The sequence below is a fragment of the Camelus ferus genome, chromosome 35 (assembly GCF_009834535.1).
Source record: "Camelus ferus isolate YT-003-E chromosome 35, BCGSAC_Cfer_1.0, whole genome shotgun sequence".
In the NCBI taxonomy this organism is placed as follows: domain Eukaryota; kingdom Metazoa; phylum Chordata; class Mammalia; order Artiodactyla; family Camelidae; genus Camelus; species Camelus ferus.
In genome coordinates, this window is record NC_045730.1 from 20842406 (window position 1) to 20859369 (window position 16964).

At 50.8% G+C, this 16964-nt stretch overlaps 1 protein-coding gene across 19 annotated transcripts in view; it reads left to right on the forward strand.

Annotated features, from left to right (window-relative positions):
- The window catches only part of LOC102507360 (partitioning defective 3 homolog), a 456005-nt gene that overhangs the window by 98281 nt on the left and 340760 nt on the right, over nucleotides 1–16964 (forward strand). For all 19 annotated transcript variants that reach the window (XR_004317528.1, XM_032474041.1, XM_032474050.1 and 16 more), the window contains exon 2: nucleotides 15714–15894. Coding sequence is in view for 18 of the 19 variants with exons in the window: in XM_032474032.1 (XP_032329923.1) it covers nucleotides 15714–15894 (181 nt within the window). In the remaining variant the exon portion in view is untranslated. The remainder of the gene's footprint in view (nucleotides 1–15713; nucleotides 15895–16964) is intronic.

Genomic DNA, 16964 nt, shown 5'->3' on the forward strand with positions numbered 1-16964 from the left:
TGGTCCTGGTCATCCTTGTCTTCCTAGTGTCAGGAGAGCCTGGAGCCCTGATCTGCTTGTAAGTGCCCGACAGCCCACTGATTTGTGGCATCTGCCAGTTTCCGTGGCATGAACCCCTCTCAGCCCATCTTAGGGACCAGCGTGACGGCAGTGAGTGTGGGGCTGGAAGCACACTGTGTGTATCCTTACATATTTGTTCACCCTGCGGACGTGCCGGCCCCAGGTGTCATCAGACCACACGGAGCAGGGAAGCGTGGTTATGTGGTTCGGAAGGGGTACCTTTTCATTTATGTATTACGCCTTTGATTTTAATGTAATTTATTTAACTGTAAGTCTGCGTAATTGAATTTTCATAATGACTATGTTAACAGTGGGTCTGCAAAATTCCTGAACATGCAGCGATCAGCACACCACTGGGGGCACCACAGTACCTTGCCTGAAATCCCAATGGCCAGATGTTAGAATCCAGGTTTTTCCCGACTTTAGGAAGGGGATAGGGGAGCTCTGTCATAATATGTAACCTCTCCTGTGACGCTGGAGGCAAAACTCTGTAATCAAGACATCGCTCTCTCTGCAGCAAAACATGTGGATAGTCACCAGTGTGAGGAAATGCACGTCATAAGTAATTTGGTTCAGGTGAGGTTTTGCCAGCAAACATGCTTCTCAGGAACTTAGGAACAGCACGTTCGTTTCCGGAGCCCTTCGGCTTTGGGACTGTGGGTGAGGCCTTGTGAAGCTGTCACTCGTGTGCGCGTCCAGGTCTGGGAGAACCTGCGTGTCTGCTTTCTCAGTGTGAGAGGATGGAACCCTGGCAGCTCTGCTGTGGGGCTCCGAGCCGCCCTGCAGGGGGCCCCCCTGGCCACTGACTCTTCTTCCCTGGAGGCCCCCTGCCCTGGGCTCCCTTTCCCTGCAAGCCTTTTCGTGGGCTTCATTCTTTCTGCCCTGCTTCTTGGCCCCACCTTCCAGGGGCTTCACCCCAGGAGGTCTGATTCTCCCTGAATTTGGTGTTCCCTGCAAGCTCTGATGATACAGGGGCCAGCACATCTGGAGTCCAGCCCCGGAGCGCGTGGTCCAAGACACAGGGTCAAGCCGACATCTCCCTCTGAGCAGCAGGTTGCAGGTGGACTCGCATCCCAGAGCGCTTGGAATGTTGGTGGTGTGTCTTCACAAATCTCCTTTTCTTTCACGTCCTGTGACCGGAATGGCTTCAGTTAGAGCCTCATTGGTCAGGCCCTTTGCTTTGCACACCTGTTGTGTCGGGGGTTTCCACCTGGGGGGAGCATCCAGAAGTGAGGCCACATTCGGGAACAGCAGCCAGTCAGTCCTCCTGGATGCCCTGCAGGCTGGGAGCTGGGACCCCTGACTGCCTGGGAGTGTTGGACACCAGGAACTCTGAATCACTAATTTCAGGGGTTTTCTGTTAATACTGTTTTATGAGGGGAAGCTAATGAGTGAACCTAACATATTTTAATCACATTATATGGGAGTTTAATTCAGCCTTTCTTTCTTGGTGAAAGTATCAGGTATAAAGATTCACAGTCTTGCCATGAGATGTTCTGCTTCAATCGTTTGTTACACTTGGAAACGTCACCATTGGTGAAGTGACTTTCCCCCCTCGTAATCTCCCACTTGGCTTAGTGTGTTTCCCTGTCTGACAGGAACTGAATCAGGCCAGTGTTTAGGTGACAGCGATTTATAAATAATGTGCTTTTTCCAAAGAAAAAGCAACAGCCTATTAATGGTTTGTTTACATGAAGTTTGCATTTACTTCTGGCACTTTGATGTTAATTGTCTAATCAGATTTGTGTTTTCAGTAAACACTCATGTGACCATTTTGCCAGCTTGGGTGTCCCTTCCCCTGAGGCTGGTGCGTCAGGAGGTCGGAGCGGTTTTAAGCGTCCGGCCGTGGCCTGTCCCACGTTTGCTCCGTGCTGTTTTCAGGCAGACCGTGCAGTCTGGGGGTCTCATGGGCACAAGAGTGACTTTATTGTCTGAGCAGCTCCCTGCTTCTGGGTCGCTGAGGCATTGCCAGCACCTTCCGTGGTCTCAGAGATGACGCTGCTGGTGAGGGGCGTGGGCCCGCAGCCTCCGGGCTGGGCTGTGCTGGACCGTGAGCAGGCCAAGTTTCTGACAACTTCACGGTTAGTAGATGACGGGAGGCTGAGGCCCAGAGGGGAGGTGACTCTCCCAGCGCCACCCAGCAGGTCGTCAGTGGTGGAGTTTGGGTTGGACCAGTGTCTCCTGGACTCCGACGGCTGCCCGCCCTCCGGGGCTGGCCTCGGTGCCCTGGTTTGTTCCCCTCTTTGTGTTTACTTCCCTGTGAGGACATCTGTCTGCACCATCCGCCATGTTAACGCCGAGGAGCTGCCCTCTGAGTGACCGCCCTCCAGGGCGGCCCCGTGGCTGTGGGCCCTAAAGTGCGGCCTCGCTGGCATCTGGGGACAGCTGCCCAGTGTCCCCGGAGCTGCATCCCTGGAGGTGGCACAGGGCAGCCTTGTTCTTCGTGTCAGAGGGCGAGTTCGGGGGAGGCCGCGCTCATCAGGAGGGCCGCCCTCAGGGGGGTTGTGTCTCCGCAGCGGGTTCCCCGCAAGAATGCTGGCCGGCCCGTCTGCGTGTGGCCGGACCGAGGCTGCGTGCCGGGCAGCGTCCTGCGAGAATCTGGGGCAAACCCGCTGGCTTCGAGGGCACGTGGGCAGAGGGGCTGCTTCCCGGCGGGGGTGGACCACGGCTGGTCAGCAGCCCAGCTGGGTCCTGCGTGTGTGGCCCTGGGTGTGCGGTGGGTGCGGCTGTGTCCCTGGCATGTCTGGGGTGAGACGTGCTCGCTGCTGCTGTCAGCGTCCCTTGAGGGCTTCGCTGCTGCTGGCACCGTCGCCACGGTTTACGGCTGTGGGGGTCAGGGGTCCTGTCGACGATTCTCTTATCCACACAAAGTGGTTCCTTACTCCTGGGTTTTAACTTTGCACATTTCTGTAACAAAATGGGAAGAGGGAGCAGAAACAGTAGCAGGGCCACTTCAAGGTGAAGGTGAAGAGGATTTGAGTTTGTTCAGAAGAGGTTTATGTTTGGGTAACGCAGGATGCGGTGGTTGCCAGTGCTGTGATGGAAGGTAGGCAGTGTGTACTGACAGTTAATGAACATTAGAAAGTGTGTTCTTGATTCTTTGTCTTGGAGGGGAGGTCTGTGAATCTGCTGAAACTGTATCCAGAATTCAGTGCCTCTGCGCACTTTTTTCTATGGAGCGGGTTCATTCGTACCTTTGTTAAAATTAGCAAAGTAGTCCTTAACCTGTGCTGTGCACGTTGCTTGGCACATGATAGGCACATGGTATGAGCAATGAATAAATAAAGTGAAGCAGGGGATGAACTGGAGCCTCAGAAGCTGGGGCAGCGTCGTATAATCAGCCGTGAAAGTTGTGCCACTTCCTGCAGGAAAGGCGGGCCCCCTGGGCTGGTGGGGCCAGGGCCTGCAGGGGCATCCACTGGCACTTTGGCGGCATCAGTCTCTGCTTTCTCAAGATTCTATGCTCAGCCTATGTCAAATGTACTCAGCTTCGGCTTCAGGGAGTGACAAGGTGTGGGTGTTAGAGTGCTAGACAGTGGGACAATGACGTGGGTAACCGGTGCCGGGATCCTGGAACCACGGTACGTGCCGTGGTGGTCTCCTCGTGGGCTGTGGAGGGAGCGTGGTCTTACAGGTGTGTGAGCGAAGGGCGGAGGTGAGTGAGTGATGCCCAGAGGCCTTGGAGGGGATGAGCTGCTTTTGTCAGCTTGCCTACCCTTTTCAAAGGGACTGCAAATTAGATGTGAGAAGTGGTATTAACTCCTCATGTATTTATTGGGGCACCTTTCGGGCAGGAGCAGGGTAGGACTCGGAGATGAAAGAAACAGACCCTTTCACAAGAAAACCAAGGGCCGTTGGCAGCGTCCTCATCTGTTGAGACAAGCACGTTGTGAAGACAAATTTATTTACTCAGTGTTGTTTGAACAGATAATTGGAGTGTATGTATTTTACACATTAATGAACTAAAAATTAAGCTTTTTCTTATTCTTTTCATATTCATCCCTTATTATTGGAATTATTTTAGCCCTGGTGCTGAAATAACTTCAGGTCCCACTTGTTGAAAATGCGTATTGAAGGGACCTTCTTGAGAAAGTGCTCACATGCCTCCCTGTGCTGTTTAAACACTGCTTCCCTCTGTGCTGTGATCCGCTCCCTTTCCAGGTTTTTGTGAAACATTTCCAGGCGTTTACTTACATTGTGTAGTCAGCTCTCAAATTTATTCCCAAGGGAGATTGGAGGAAGGGGAGAGAAACCTGCAGTCTCAGTCTTACTTGGGGCTGGTTCTGCTTCCCATATGTGCCCCGCATTCAGCCTTGGTCCCTGCCTAAGCTCGTGGCTTCACCCGCTGCGGCACCGTCGGATCCGTGTCTTTAGTCCTGAGAGCGCCCCTCCCACCGCGACCCCGTCTCCAGGTGTCTCCTGGGCATTGGATGCCGGATCTGGTTCTGCTCAGTATATAATCTGAGTATATAATCTTTGGTCCCAAACTTTTTCTTTTTTTAAAAACACTTACTTTAACGGAGGTGCTAGGGATTGAACCCAGGGCCCGGTCATGCTAAGCATGTGCCCTACCGCTGAGCTGTATCCCCTGATCCCCACCCTCCTCCGCAGACTTCACTGTCTTTAGACTTGCCCCCGCCCTGCCCCCGAACCACAGACCTGGTGGCAGCTCAGATTCATCTCTCTCCTCCATAGTGCCACCCACCCCCTAAGCACCAAAGCCTTTATTTTATTTTGAGCATGATTGCAGTACATTAGCAAGTGTTGTGGTGTAGCCACTTTCAAAAGCATTAAATGTAAAAGCAGTGCATCTGCAACCCTTGGTGCCCAGAGGACACCACCAGAGAGAACGAGGGTGTGCAGGGCAAGGACTCCGCCCCCCCCCTCGCCACCGCTCCCTGAGTTGTCTGGGGAGAGCCTGTGCCCAAAGCCTTTTAAGTAAGTCTCACTTCTGCGTTTTATGAATTATTTGTCCTAGTTATCCTTTGCCTCCATTGCCGTCCCATGAGCCTAGGCCCACCTGACTTCTTCCTTGTTGAACTGAGGAGCTGCGAGGGTTTGCCCTCCAGTCCTGTCTCCAAACTCAGAACCTCCTGCAGAACCAGTGCAGATGACACTGATGTGTGTCCAGGGCTGCCCCGGGGCTTCAGGACAACGTTCACACGGCTTAACTGAGTCCACCTCCTCCTCGGTTGTACCTCAATCTCTTGACGCTCTCTCACATAACAGCAGCTGACCTGAGCAAGGACTTGTGGGCTGCGGGAGCTCCCCCAACCACAGGCCCTGGGCAGGGGCAGGGCTGAGACCTGGGAGGCGGGGGGCAGCCGCCCAGGGTTCCACACTGGGGGCTGCTCTCCGAGCCATCCTTGGGAACGTCCCCTAGTGACACAGTGGACGGCACTGCACCTGACGGGTGACCTTGACTCGACCCCCACTGTTCCAGGTCAGCTGGGGAGGCTTTCTGTGAGACAAGAACGGAGGGGAAGCAGAGACGTCGGCCTTCTTCAGAATATGTTCTCCTAAAAATTACGGCTTCCAAACTCTTTGTGCTTGGTTGAATCCATTAGGTGGCACTGGATTTCAAAAGATTTGCGTGAAATTTTAGTACAGAGGGATTTGTGGATTGGGGGAAACATTTAACTTCTAAGATATTTCTTTAATCTGTCAAATATGGGGAGAAAGGATTGACACATAATTAGTATTTATTGTGCATTCACTTTTTAAGAAAAACATTGCTAAGCAGGTTGTATTAATGAAGAGTTGTTATAAAGAATTTTATTATTTAGTTACTTTTTGAATAAGCCTGCCAGCTGATTAAAACGAGCCTAATTTAACCAGCATTGAGTTACGTACTGAAGATAATTCCTGATAATGTCAGGGACATGTTCCCGCTCCTTTGTGGGAGGTGAAATAATGAGCGTAGCAGAAAGGAGTCAGAAAACGTTTGAAGTTTTTCATCTCTGCCTCTGGGTGGATATTTAAAAATCGCACTTTTTCTTTTTGCACGTAAATTAAACTGAAAGGCATTTTGTAATGTAGTGTGAGCATTATATTTTACAAAACAAATTTGTTGAACTCTGATCTTTGGCTAATCCCGTCTTGTGGCTGGGGGCAGGAAGAGTGACCTTCTTTTATGTGTCAGAGTAGGCTTGGCTTTCCTTCAGAACTTGGAGTGAGTGGAGGTGGTGGGTTTGGTGCGTCTTCAGTGGAAACAAATCGCCGTGAAGCGGGAACTCCTGGTTCTTCTGCTTTTCTCAGACGCTTTTTCCTCCTGGGTCGCCTCCCACTCCCCCAGGTCAATGCAGTAGCATCTTCTGAACGCCCGTCTTCTTTGAAAGCAGTTAAACTCTCTTTTTTTCTGATGATGCTTTTAGATGGAAGCTAAGATGTCAGTGGGAGTCTGGTTCAAATTGTGAAGTCAGCAGTTAAGAGATTACGAACTCCCAAGTGAGTCCCCTGTGCAAGTGGCAAGTTGCCTTGGAAACAAGGCTGGTTCTTCGGCTGGAAGCATGATCTTGTCTGTAAGCGCTGGGGATGGCGACTTCTCCCCTTCATCGCGCTGTCTCTAGGTCTGACCCGAGCCGAGAGGTTTCCTGCTTAACGGCTTCTGAGCACCGGTGGGTTCAGTGGAGCCAGAGCCGTTTTCTTTTCTTGGGCTTTTAATTTTAAACATAGTTTGCAAAATTTAGAACTGAGGAAGTGGTCCTTCAAATTTCTATTTTAGGATGGGAAATTTTCCACTACTGATTGCCAAATACACATACATATATATATACACGTAATACACCTCACCAGATTTCACTGGCAAGAGACTTTAGCGATGAGTCATTTGTCGTGTATTTAGCAGTGGCCTCTGTGATGGGCTGACTAGGGGCCCGTGAACGTGGCCACCTGTTGGGGGGCCTTGCTGGATGAGCCTGGGCTGCTGTCCTTCGGGGCCTGGGATGCCCGCTGGGCCCTCGTCCAGTACGAGTCTCCACGCCGAGCTCCACCCCTGCTTCGCTCCCTAGCGGCAGGGTCGGGGAGGAATTGGGAAGACAGGGCTTTCAGGTCAGGGAACAGGCCCTGGCCACCTGGGAGGGGAAGAAGCCTAGAGTGGCTTCCCCACCAGCGACGCAGCTCCTCTTCACGGACTCAGCAAAGGGAGCAGATGTCCAGGAGCAGAGCTGGCAGGGGTGGACTCTTCCCTCTGAGACTTGGTGGTCCCGCCCCACTGTGTGACCCCGCCCCCAGTGGTCCCACCCCCGGTGACCCCGCTCCTTGATCCCGCCCCGGGGATGGAGGTGCTGTTCCTGGGCTGAGCCGTTGGCCTGCAGCTCCTCCTCTCTGAGGTCCATGGAGAGGGGTGCGGTAGATTTGGAGGTGAAGCTGCAGCAGCGCGTGCTCGTGGGCAGAGGGGAGGTGTCACTCACGCCTGCTTGTTCACGGAGGCCCGAGTCAGTGGTTGGGGCCGTGGACTTGGTAGCGTCTTGTAACCACAGTTCAGAGTCAGGCATTGCAAGACTGTGTGTGTGTGTGGTTTTGTTTGGTCTCATTGCACCCTAATTCCTGTGTGAGGCCAGACCTTTGATTAATAACACGTATATTCTTTACCTTAGATCCCCAGTCCCCAGACTGACATTTGTGGAAGGCGTCACTTTTGCAGCGGGGGCTCCCGCTTGGGATTCGTCCATACTCAGCACTGTTCCAAACACTGTTCCTGGAATCAGTACGTAACACATACTGATAGTGAAGCGGAATTGTGTACAGATTCAAACACCTTGTTATTGAATCCTGTTTCCACACCTTGCTTGCTCTGGAATAGATGTGTGTTTGAAGGTTGGCAGCGTGGCAGGGTGGGCGGGGGCACCTGTAGGGGAGGACCTGCTACCTCTCTCATCTCAGGCCCTGCGGCTGGGGGCTGAGGCAGGATAGGGGTCCAGGGGCCTGGTGCTGTGCCGGGGAGGACTCCTGGCTCTTTGCGGGTCATGGCTTAGCAGGTAGGAAAGATGGCCAGGCCTTTAGTGTGCTCATGGCATTTTGAGTTCTTTCCTAAGCTTTGGTTTTTTGTTTGTTTGTTTGTTTTTGCACATCAGGCTGGATACATTTAATTCTTAAAATGCTGCCGAAGCAGGGAATTAATCTTGCATACGAAACAGTTAAAGCTCAGCTGCAAGCTCGAGGTACTCCTCCTGCAGTGACTTGGTTTCTACTGGTGTAGCTGGTGGTGTTGCTGTTATAAAACACTGTTGGCCCAGACACATTCTTCTCCTGTTGTTTTGCTTGCTTGTCCAGTAAGATGGTAGCTCTGTTTAGATGAGCCTTTAATGAGCCACGGTAGAAAGGAGGGCTCAGAGAGTGGCTGAGGGGTCGGTGTTGTCACAGATTGATGTAATAGTTTCCCCACCATGTCTCTGTAATAATCGGTTACTACTTCATTACGTTTGATTCTGAGGGTCAGACTGCTCCTTTGCTAGTGTCCCCGTCATCTCTTTGAGGGAAAGCTGCCTGTGTTCACGATAGAATCACAACAAATGCCACCTCCTCTGGTCTGGAGCTCACCTGTCTGTGTGTTATCAGCCAGTTTCAGAATTGTTCTGCTCTGTCTTACTGTGCAGTTTTGCTTTTTTATTACCACTTAAACAACTGTGTAGTGTCGTTGTAACCTCATGGATGGGTACAAATGGGGAGGGGCACTTGGAGACGGGGTGGCAGCCAGCTTATGGCCACAGCATTTGCATATGTTGGTTGTGATCTGCGGTTGACACACTCAAGTCTATTTGTCGAGCATAACTGTTAAATTGGAAATCTAATTAGTCTGAAGGCTCAGTTGGTGACAGAGTGTGTCACCCTGAGGGACAACAGAATTCAGTCCCCGCTCTGAAATGGAAGCTGCAGAGTGTCACAGGTGAATTTCACTGCGATTCCCGGATGACGTGTAACATCTTCATTAGCGTCTGTGACCACGGAGTGGTACCTTCTTACAGAATACTGTTGGCTCTTGTGGGACATTGGCCTGTGATCCTCCACAGGCGGCTTCTGGTGGTGTCGGTCTCCTTGCTTGTTCCCTAGCGAGGCGAATGTCTTGCCCTTGCCTCCGTGGTATCTTGTTGGAAACGGCACTGTTAAATGTTTATCTCATTAGGCCCCCTTCTTGGGAGCAGGTAGCACACTGCACTAATCCGCATGGCCGTGCTCGTGTCCGTTGGTTTGGCTGTGGTTTACGTGCCATGGCTCATCAGGTGTGCCTCGTGGGAGACAAATGCAGGTGACTTTTTTTTTTCTTGAAGGATGGATAAAGGGAAATTCAGGAACCCAAATACTTGGTCTACTATACCGTGTTTTAAAAAGTGTATCCCTGAGTCAAAGGGCAAAAGGAATGTGAAGGTGCTGATATGCGTGATCCTAATTATGGAAACCTCCGATCACCCTGCGGGAAGAGAAAGTCACTTCAGGAATGTGATCATTTAGAATGATATGTGGTGGAGCAGCCTTACTGTGTCATAAGATACATGGAACTCCAGCTGCGTGGTTTTGGTTGTTAACTTTGGGGATGTCGCTCTGTGCCGCGGCTCTCACCTGTGCGCAGCGTGCTCTCTGTTGCATTTAGTCTTTATGGGCAGATCTGCCCGGGAGACCTCCCTGCCGTTGTCCAGAGATGTGAGGTTCTACATGACGCATCATTGCTGGGGGTTTAAAAGCACCGTCACCGTAGCACGGGGTCAGGAGGAGTATTGAAAAACGGGGCAGACTCGGAGAGCCCCCCGCAGCACGGCTGACGCGCTTCCTCTTCCGGGCTTCTGGCTGGCTCTGGCCTGACCCCGTGCACCAGACGCTCACTTGGGAAGACCGCTCGTGCTCCTTGAGTGAGGAAAGGGTCTTAAAGGCGTCTTCAAGTTCATTGTGGGTTTTTACTGCTTTCCCACGTTCTTTGGACCTTCTCCAGGGCCAGAAATATGATGCCTTTCTAAATCATAGGTATTTACTTGAAAGAATGATAGGTGTTTCTTTCAAAGTCAAATTTATTTCAGAGTCAGACAACGCAATATGAATGTCGAGTGTGCAGAAGACATTCACGAGGGCCTTACAAACCACCTTTTTCTGGGCGTGTTCAGTCTGCCTGTGACGCCATCAGTGAAGACACTGACAGAGACAGGAAGGGGGCGAGCTCCAGGGCTGCGGCATCCGAGGGCTTGTGGCGTCTCTGCGCCGTCACTGGGCTGCTTGCCTTCCGTCACCTGCCGTTCCCTGTGTGAGGACAGAATCTGGGAGAGCTGTGATTCCTCTACAGGGCTCTTCTGATGAGCCCGAGTGACACTGTCATTGGCATGATCACCCTCATGTGTGTTCAGAAACTTCTCAGTCGTAGTATCAAAATTACGGTGCTTTGGTGAAGCAGGTCATTACCTTTGGTAAATTCAGAAAGAGCAGAATTCTGCCCCAAGACTTGCAGGTGGTCGCAGCCTGGAGGTTCCCAGCTGTGCTGTCGTGCGTCGGATGGTCCGGGGCTGGGAGGTTGAGAGGAAGAGGACAGCTCTGAAGCCAGATGGGTTTGTTTCCAGCTCCAGATTCATTCTGCACTTACTTACAGCCCAACTCTGGTCGCACGGACCTTCCTGGGCCTTTGTTTTCTTTTCTGTGAAGTGAAGCAGAACAGGCTGCTCCGTCTGTGTGTGAGGAGCTGGTGGGGGGCCTCAGGGGCACTTCCTTCTGTGGCTGCTGTGCTGGCTTCCCCCTCCCCCGTCCTGTTGTGTCCCCTCTGGTCACTCGTGTAGAGCTTGGCCTCAGGCTCTGATCACCCTTGAACCTGACCCTCAGATGAACAGAAGTAAACGTACCACCGTCACGGTCAGCGAGCGCTGTGCTCTGAAGCGCATGCTCCTTGTCGCCTGCTCCTCTGGGAGGGGAGGTGCTGGCACTGGTGGCTTTCCTGTTCTGCGGTGACAAGACTGTAGACCTGACAATGTCGCGGACTCGCTACCGTCCGGCCCTGTGGGATGGACGTCTGGCGTGGGTAAAGCCAAGCTGTGAGCAGAGCTGGTGTCTTCCCTGGAGGCCCTGGGGAGACTTCGTTTCCTCTCCTTCTAGAGGTGCCTCCTTCCTTGGCCCAAGACCCCCTTTCTTCACCCTGAAAGCCAGCCATACTGCGTCCCTAACCACTGTCATGTCTCCCTCTGGGCATAGCTGGGAAGGGGTCTCCGCTTTCCCATGCTTGAGGGGTTAGGTGGGGCCCCCTGGACAGTTCAGGGCAGTCTCCCTGTTTTAAGGTCCTTGATCTGAATCACACGTTCAGGTGCCCTTTGCCCACAGGTTCTGGGGTTTGGGTCTGGACATCACAGCCATCACTCTGGTCGGCCTTGACCAGCACGCTCTTTCGAGAAGAGAAAAGTCAAGACTTGGAGACGGTGGAGAGGCTGGTGGACCAGGCCCGTGCCTGCCTAAGAGGTGGGGTCAGAGCTGCTTTGAATGTTGTCTCTTTGACGGTGAATCCCGTGCTCTTGGCTTCTTGGCTGTGTGAAGTTCTGGGCTTTCAGCTCGTATTTCTACCCAAGAAAGAGACCCCCTCCATCCAAGAGGTTTGTATGTGCATTTGCGTGCGATGTTTATAAAACAGGGTTCCTGTTGCAGGGTTCTGACAGTTCAGGCAGCTGCAGTGTCGTGTCCTGAGGGAGGTGGAAGTGTGCAGCCAGGTGTGGGTTTATTTACCGACGAGCCATCCCGGGTGTAACCCCAACTCAGCCCACCCTTCCCCATGGAGACTTGACAGGTGGAGGGACCAGAGGAGAGATGGAGTACTAGCCGTTGAAAGTAAAAGTGAACCTTCAAAAACGGTCTACTTCAGGGACAGCAGTGAAGACTCCATCTGCTGAAACGTGGATTTGAGTCACGTTTCACAAATTTAAAAGCAAGACGTTCCCTTTATGTTTTGAAGGACATGATGGAGATTCTTAATACGTGGTGTTTTTGTGAAGGTCTTGTTCTCTTTTGCTGCGCTCCTGTGTATTCTTACAGGGTGGGTTGTCTAAAATTACATACCCTTCCCAGTTTAACACAGAATTGCTTTATATCTGCACCTGGCACTTAAATTTTGGTTTAAAAGAAAGTTGTAGAATTGTATGTTATTGGCATCACTGCAGATCACCAACTGTGGTTCTGCTGCTGAAATTCAAACAGCATTTGGTCGTGACACAGTCCAGATTTCATAATACTTGTGTTTCTAAAAGTGCTGGAGATAATTATTGAAACTAATATACGTGTGTAAGTTCTTCCCTCGTGTGTGGCATTTAAAGACTCGTTCTTTGTAATTTTCAATCTGCATTTTCAGTTTGCAGAAAGGACTCGATTCTTGAGAGAACACATCTTTGTGAAAAGTTAATAACAAAACTTGAATTTCATTTGCTTCAATTAAGTGCCAGAATGTCAAAACTTAATATGTTCAAAGTGCATATTAAGCCACACACCTTGAGAAAAGCCTGATGATCTTAAAATCAAGTACAGAAAATTAAAAATCCTGATGAAGAGCTTGAAATGAATATTGTTAGCTTCTCAGGATTTCCGAGGTAACTTGGCTTTTAGTTTTATTTCCCAAATTGAAATGTTTAAACTGGATGTTACTAGAGGGGTGAGCGAGCGAGCGAGCGCAGGATCATCAGGGGCCAGGTTCGGCCCCCTGCCTGCTTTGTAAATAAAGTTTTATTTAAACGTAGTTGCGCTTGTTTATTCGTGTGTTGTGTTAAGGCTGTTTCCATGCTGCAGTGCAGAGCAGAATAGTTGTGAGAGAGGCTGCATGAATTGTGTGGCTCCAGAAATACATAGTACCTGGACCGTTTTAGAAAAGTGTTCGCTGACCCTCCATCTGGAGGGTGTTACCTGTATGAGGACATGCCTGTCAGCCAGGTGGACGGGCTGGTCGATCATCTTGCTGTACACGGGAGCTTCAGTGTGTATGTGCACACACCTTCCCATCCTTCTGCCTGCGTGGGCTTCCCTTCCCACGATGTTGTTTATCATCAGGTTGAGTGGCCCAACTCCTCACCCTGCTGTAATTTCTTCTTACCACTTAACCTTCCTTCAGGTGGTTTAATCAGCTAATTAATAAAGATGCCGCAGCGGGGTTCTGAGCTTCCTGCTTGTCTTCGTGTCTCTGTGACCTTAGGGCGGTTTTCCTTTTTGTCTTAAGAGCTGCTTGATGTAAGTAGCATTTGTTCAAAATGATGACCTGCAGTTACAAACACTTTCCATATTCTGCACAAACATCTTACTGTCCGTAACTGATGGGCGTGTTGGCGTTGCCGAGGCCTGGTTCCTTTTGGGTTCGGGCCTGGCTCTTCTTCCCCGGTGTCCTCGGCTTGGCTTGCTGGGCGAGGGTGTGCAGGTGGCTGACCAAGGTGCTCTCTGCGATTTGGAGGTGTGCTGCCACAGTTTAGTTATAAGAAGAAATAGGTTGAATTTTAATTTTTATGGTGCTTTGTAAATTTTTTAAATTTTGGAATCATTTTATACGTCAGGAAAGTTGCAGAATTAGCACAGAGTGTTCCCACGTACCCCTCATCTGTCCCCAGTGCCAACGCCGAGCACAGCACTGGCGGAGCCGTCAGTCAGGACTCGAAGACGTCCGGGTCAGGACCACGGACCGAGAGGGGGCCCTCATCTGAGTCTGTCCCTTTTACGCTCATGTCCTTTCTCTGGCTTGGGCTCCCGTCAAGGACCTCACACTGCGTGTAGTTCTTCCTTCTCCTCAGCCTCCTCCAGTTTATACGGCTTCTTCAGTCTTTTACTTTCCTCACCTTGATGTTTTTAAAGAGTAGGAGTTATTTTGTAGAATGTTCCTCAGTTTGGATTTGTCTGATGTTTCCTCATGACTAGACCTAGTCACACATTTTTGGCAGGAATACCACGGAGGGGACGTCGTATACTTCTCTGTGCGTTTTTCAGAGGGTGCGAGCTGTTGACACGTCTTGTTACTGATGGTGTCAACCTTGGCAAAGAGCTGTCGCCACGTTTCTCTCCTGCAAAGATACTGTTTCCTCTTTAATTGAAAAGAATCTCGAGGTGAGACACTCTGAGATGTGCAGGTGTCCCGTTTCCATCATGTTCTCGGCGTTCGAGTTACCGTCCCCTGGTGGAGCGTGCCTGCGATGGTTATGACCGTGGAGGTGGCCCGGGGTGGTTTCTCTTTCTGTTATTTCTTCCACGTTTGTTACTTGGGTGGAAAGCTGTCCGTTCTCCACCATTTATTTATTTCCTTCTTCAGCTGTGCATTTATGGCATCGTGCATGCACGGGTCCGTGGTTTGTCTTGGGTTCTAACCCAGGGCTGTCATTCCTTACCTGCACGGTGGCATCCAGCTTGGCCACTGGGAGCTCCTTCGGGCTGCTGCCCGATGCCCCCGGCCCTTTGTGCGCGTCCTTGCCCTCTGGCTCACGAGGGTCTCCAGGCCCAGCCTGTGTCTCCACTGCCCCCGGCCCTGGAGGTCACGCTTCCTCTAGGTTTGCTTACTGGAAAGCGATACTGGAAGCCAAGATCTGGGCATTTGCGTTCATTGGCTCTCGAACCAGCCATTTGTCCTTGAAGCAATGTCATTGCTTCCTGGGCCTCCCAGTGGGCAGAGCGGGGGGTGTGTGTTTGCACAACATGCCTGCACCACCGTCCACCCACATGGGCCGCCTGCTTGTGAAACCCGGGTACGCACGCAGACGCCTCTGGTTCTGACCCAGGACCACCACTTACCTCATTGTGGGTAACTTCTGCTGCTGACAGTGAGACTCCTGGCTCTTACTATCCAACGTATTTTCTGTTTCATCCACCCCTGGTGTGTGTGTGGTGTGTGCGTGTTGCAGTGGTAGTAGTAGGAGTTTCTAAGCCGTGCGCTTGGGAGAAGCACACTTGCTGACGCAGTGTTTCTGTGCGGGGTCTCTGTGCTGCAGCCTCTCGCTGAGCAGAGAAGAGAGTTCTGCGAGGGCACTTGGTCCCGCCCCTCCCGCCCCTCCTGGGGTGGGGGTAGTTGTCATTTGTTAGGTTGGTTGGTTTGTGTCCCATCCCCCCCACCATTGTTATCTTGGTTGCTCTCAATTCTTTTTTCTATTTTAGGTATTTTAATATTATGATGTTTTCTAAGAGTCAGAGTTACAGAAAATATATTCTTTTAAAAAAGTGTCACCACCCTGTTTTCTCCATCATCTGCTCTCATTCTCTCAGCCCTGTTCCCACCACCTCCCCGTAGGTGGCCGGCCTCATCCAGCTTCTCCCGCGCCCTGTGCTTCTCATGCACCACGCACGTTGTCCGCCTGCCCTTCTTCCCGCGTGAGGGGCCTCCCACCTTGTGCTGTGCCGACTGGCCATCGCGTGTATCACGTAGGGCACACGTGCATTTCCTTTTGCACTTAACGTATCATTCACAAAAAGCTTTCAGTCTACCCCATCCCCTTTAGCATTCTGTGATATGAAACCATTTCATTATTTCTCACCCACGGAATTTTGGATATGAAATGTACAACTTAGGAATGACATTCGGGGCAAGGCTGCCCCTTTGATGCTTTGCTTCCCGAAACACAGCGCTCCTAGGTGCGTAGACGCCGACACTTCCCTCTGTAGGTCTGCGTCGCTGTGGTGTGAGTCTGTGGCCGTCACTTGGAGTGCCTCTGCATGTAACCGCACGTGTCCTTTCCCTCCAGCTGATAGCTGTGTTTGAGGAGCAAGACCCACACCATGGCGGGGACGGCACCAGCGCCAGCTCCACCGGCACCCAGAGTCCAGAGATGTTCGGCAGCGAGCTCGGCGCCAACAGCGTCTCCGCCTTCCAGCCTTACCAAGCCACAAGCGAGATCGAGGTCACCCCTTCAGTGCTTCGTGCCAGTAAGTGCACGTTTCGTCTTCATTTACGGGGAGGCCAGCTTTTGTTAGTAGCCATGCTCCTGTGAATGGAGTTCATTCTCTGTTTTTTATCAAAACTGATTAAGTTTAGGACCTGGGCAAATGTCTTTTGCAAGAGAGGTAGGCAAGGTGCTTTACACTTTAATAGACTGGGCTGACTTTAGTTTGGACCGGCAGACTTCAATGGCTCACTGAAGGTAAGTGAGGGTAGTAGTCAAATCTGTGTTGCCTGAATTGCTCTGTCCATGTGTTTTGTCTGAATGCTAGAGCAGGTGGAAATCATGCAAGGCCTGCCATCGGAGCAAGATGTGGATGTTCGATTGACAGTCAGCTTGGTCACAACCATCACTTGACCTTAAACTAGAGACCAGGGGTGCAGAGACCTCAGGACCTCCATTACCTTCCGGGGTCGGGAAGAGCTGCTGTTAGATACTATCTCAAGGGGGGAATATGCTGGTGTAGTGAGTTCACGTCAGGAATCCCAGGAGGCAGAGGGCCCAGGTTCCAGCTTGAATTCTGCAGCCATTCCTGCCAAGCTTAGTTGGAAAAAGGAAGAACTTTCGCTAAATATAATATTTAGCGTTTGTAATTGTATGATCTTATAATGGAGCAGTTGTTAAGACTAAGAGGTCTATTTCCAGAAATTTGTAAGTTGAAAATCACTTATCTTTTGGGCAGATCTATTTAGAAACATTTCCATTTTTCAGGTGGGAAATGTAGTCTGCATGACGTGACTGGTAGTCTTCAGGAGGTCTTCATATATAGACGGGTGATAATTTATAATGATGTATAGAATATAATTAGATAATACTTAGAACATGTAGCTTATTTTTTAAAATTTTATTTTATTGAGTTATAGTCAGTTTACAATGTTGTGTCAATTTTTAGTGTAGAGCATAGTTTTTTAGTTATACATGAACATACATATATTCATTGTCACATTCTTTTTCACTGTGAGCTACCACAAGATCTTGTATATATTTCCCTGTGCTATACAGTATAAACTGGTTTTTCTATTCTATATATGCCTGTCAGTATCTACAAATTTCAAA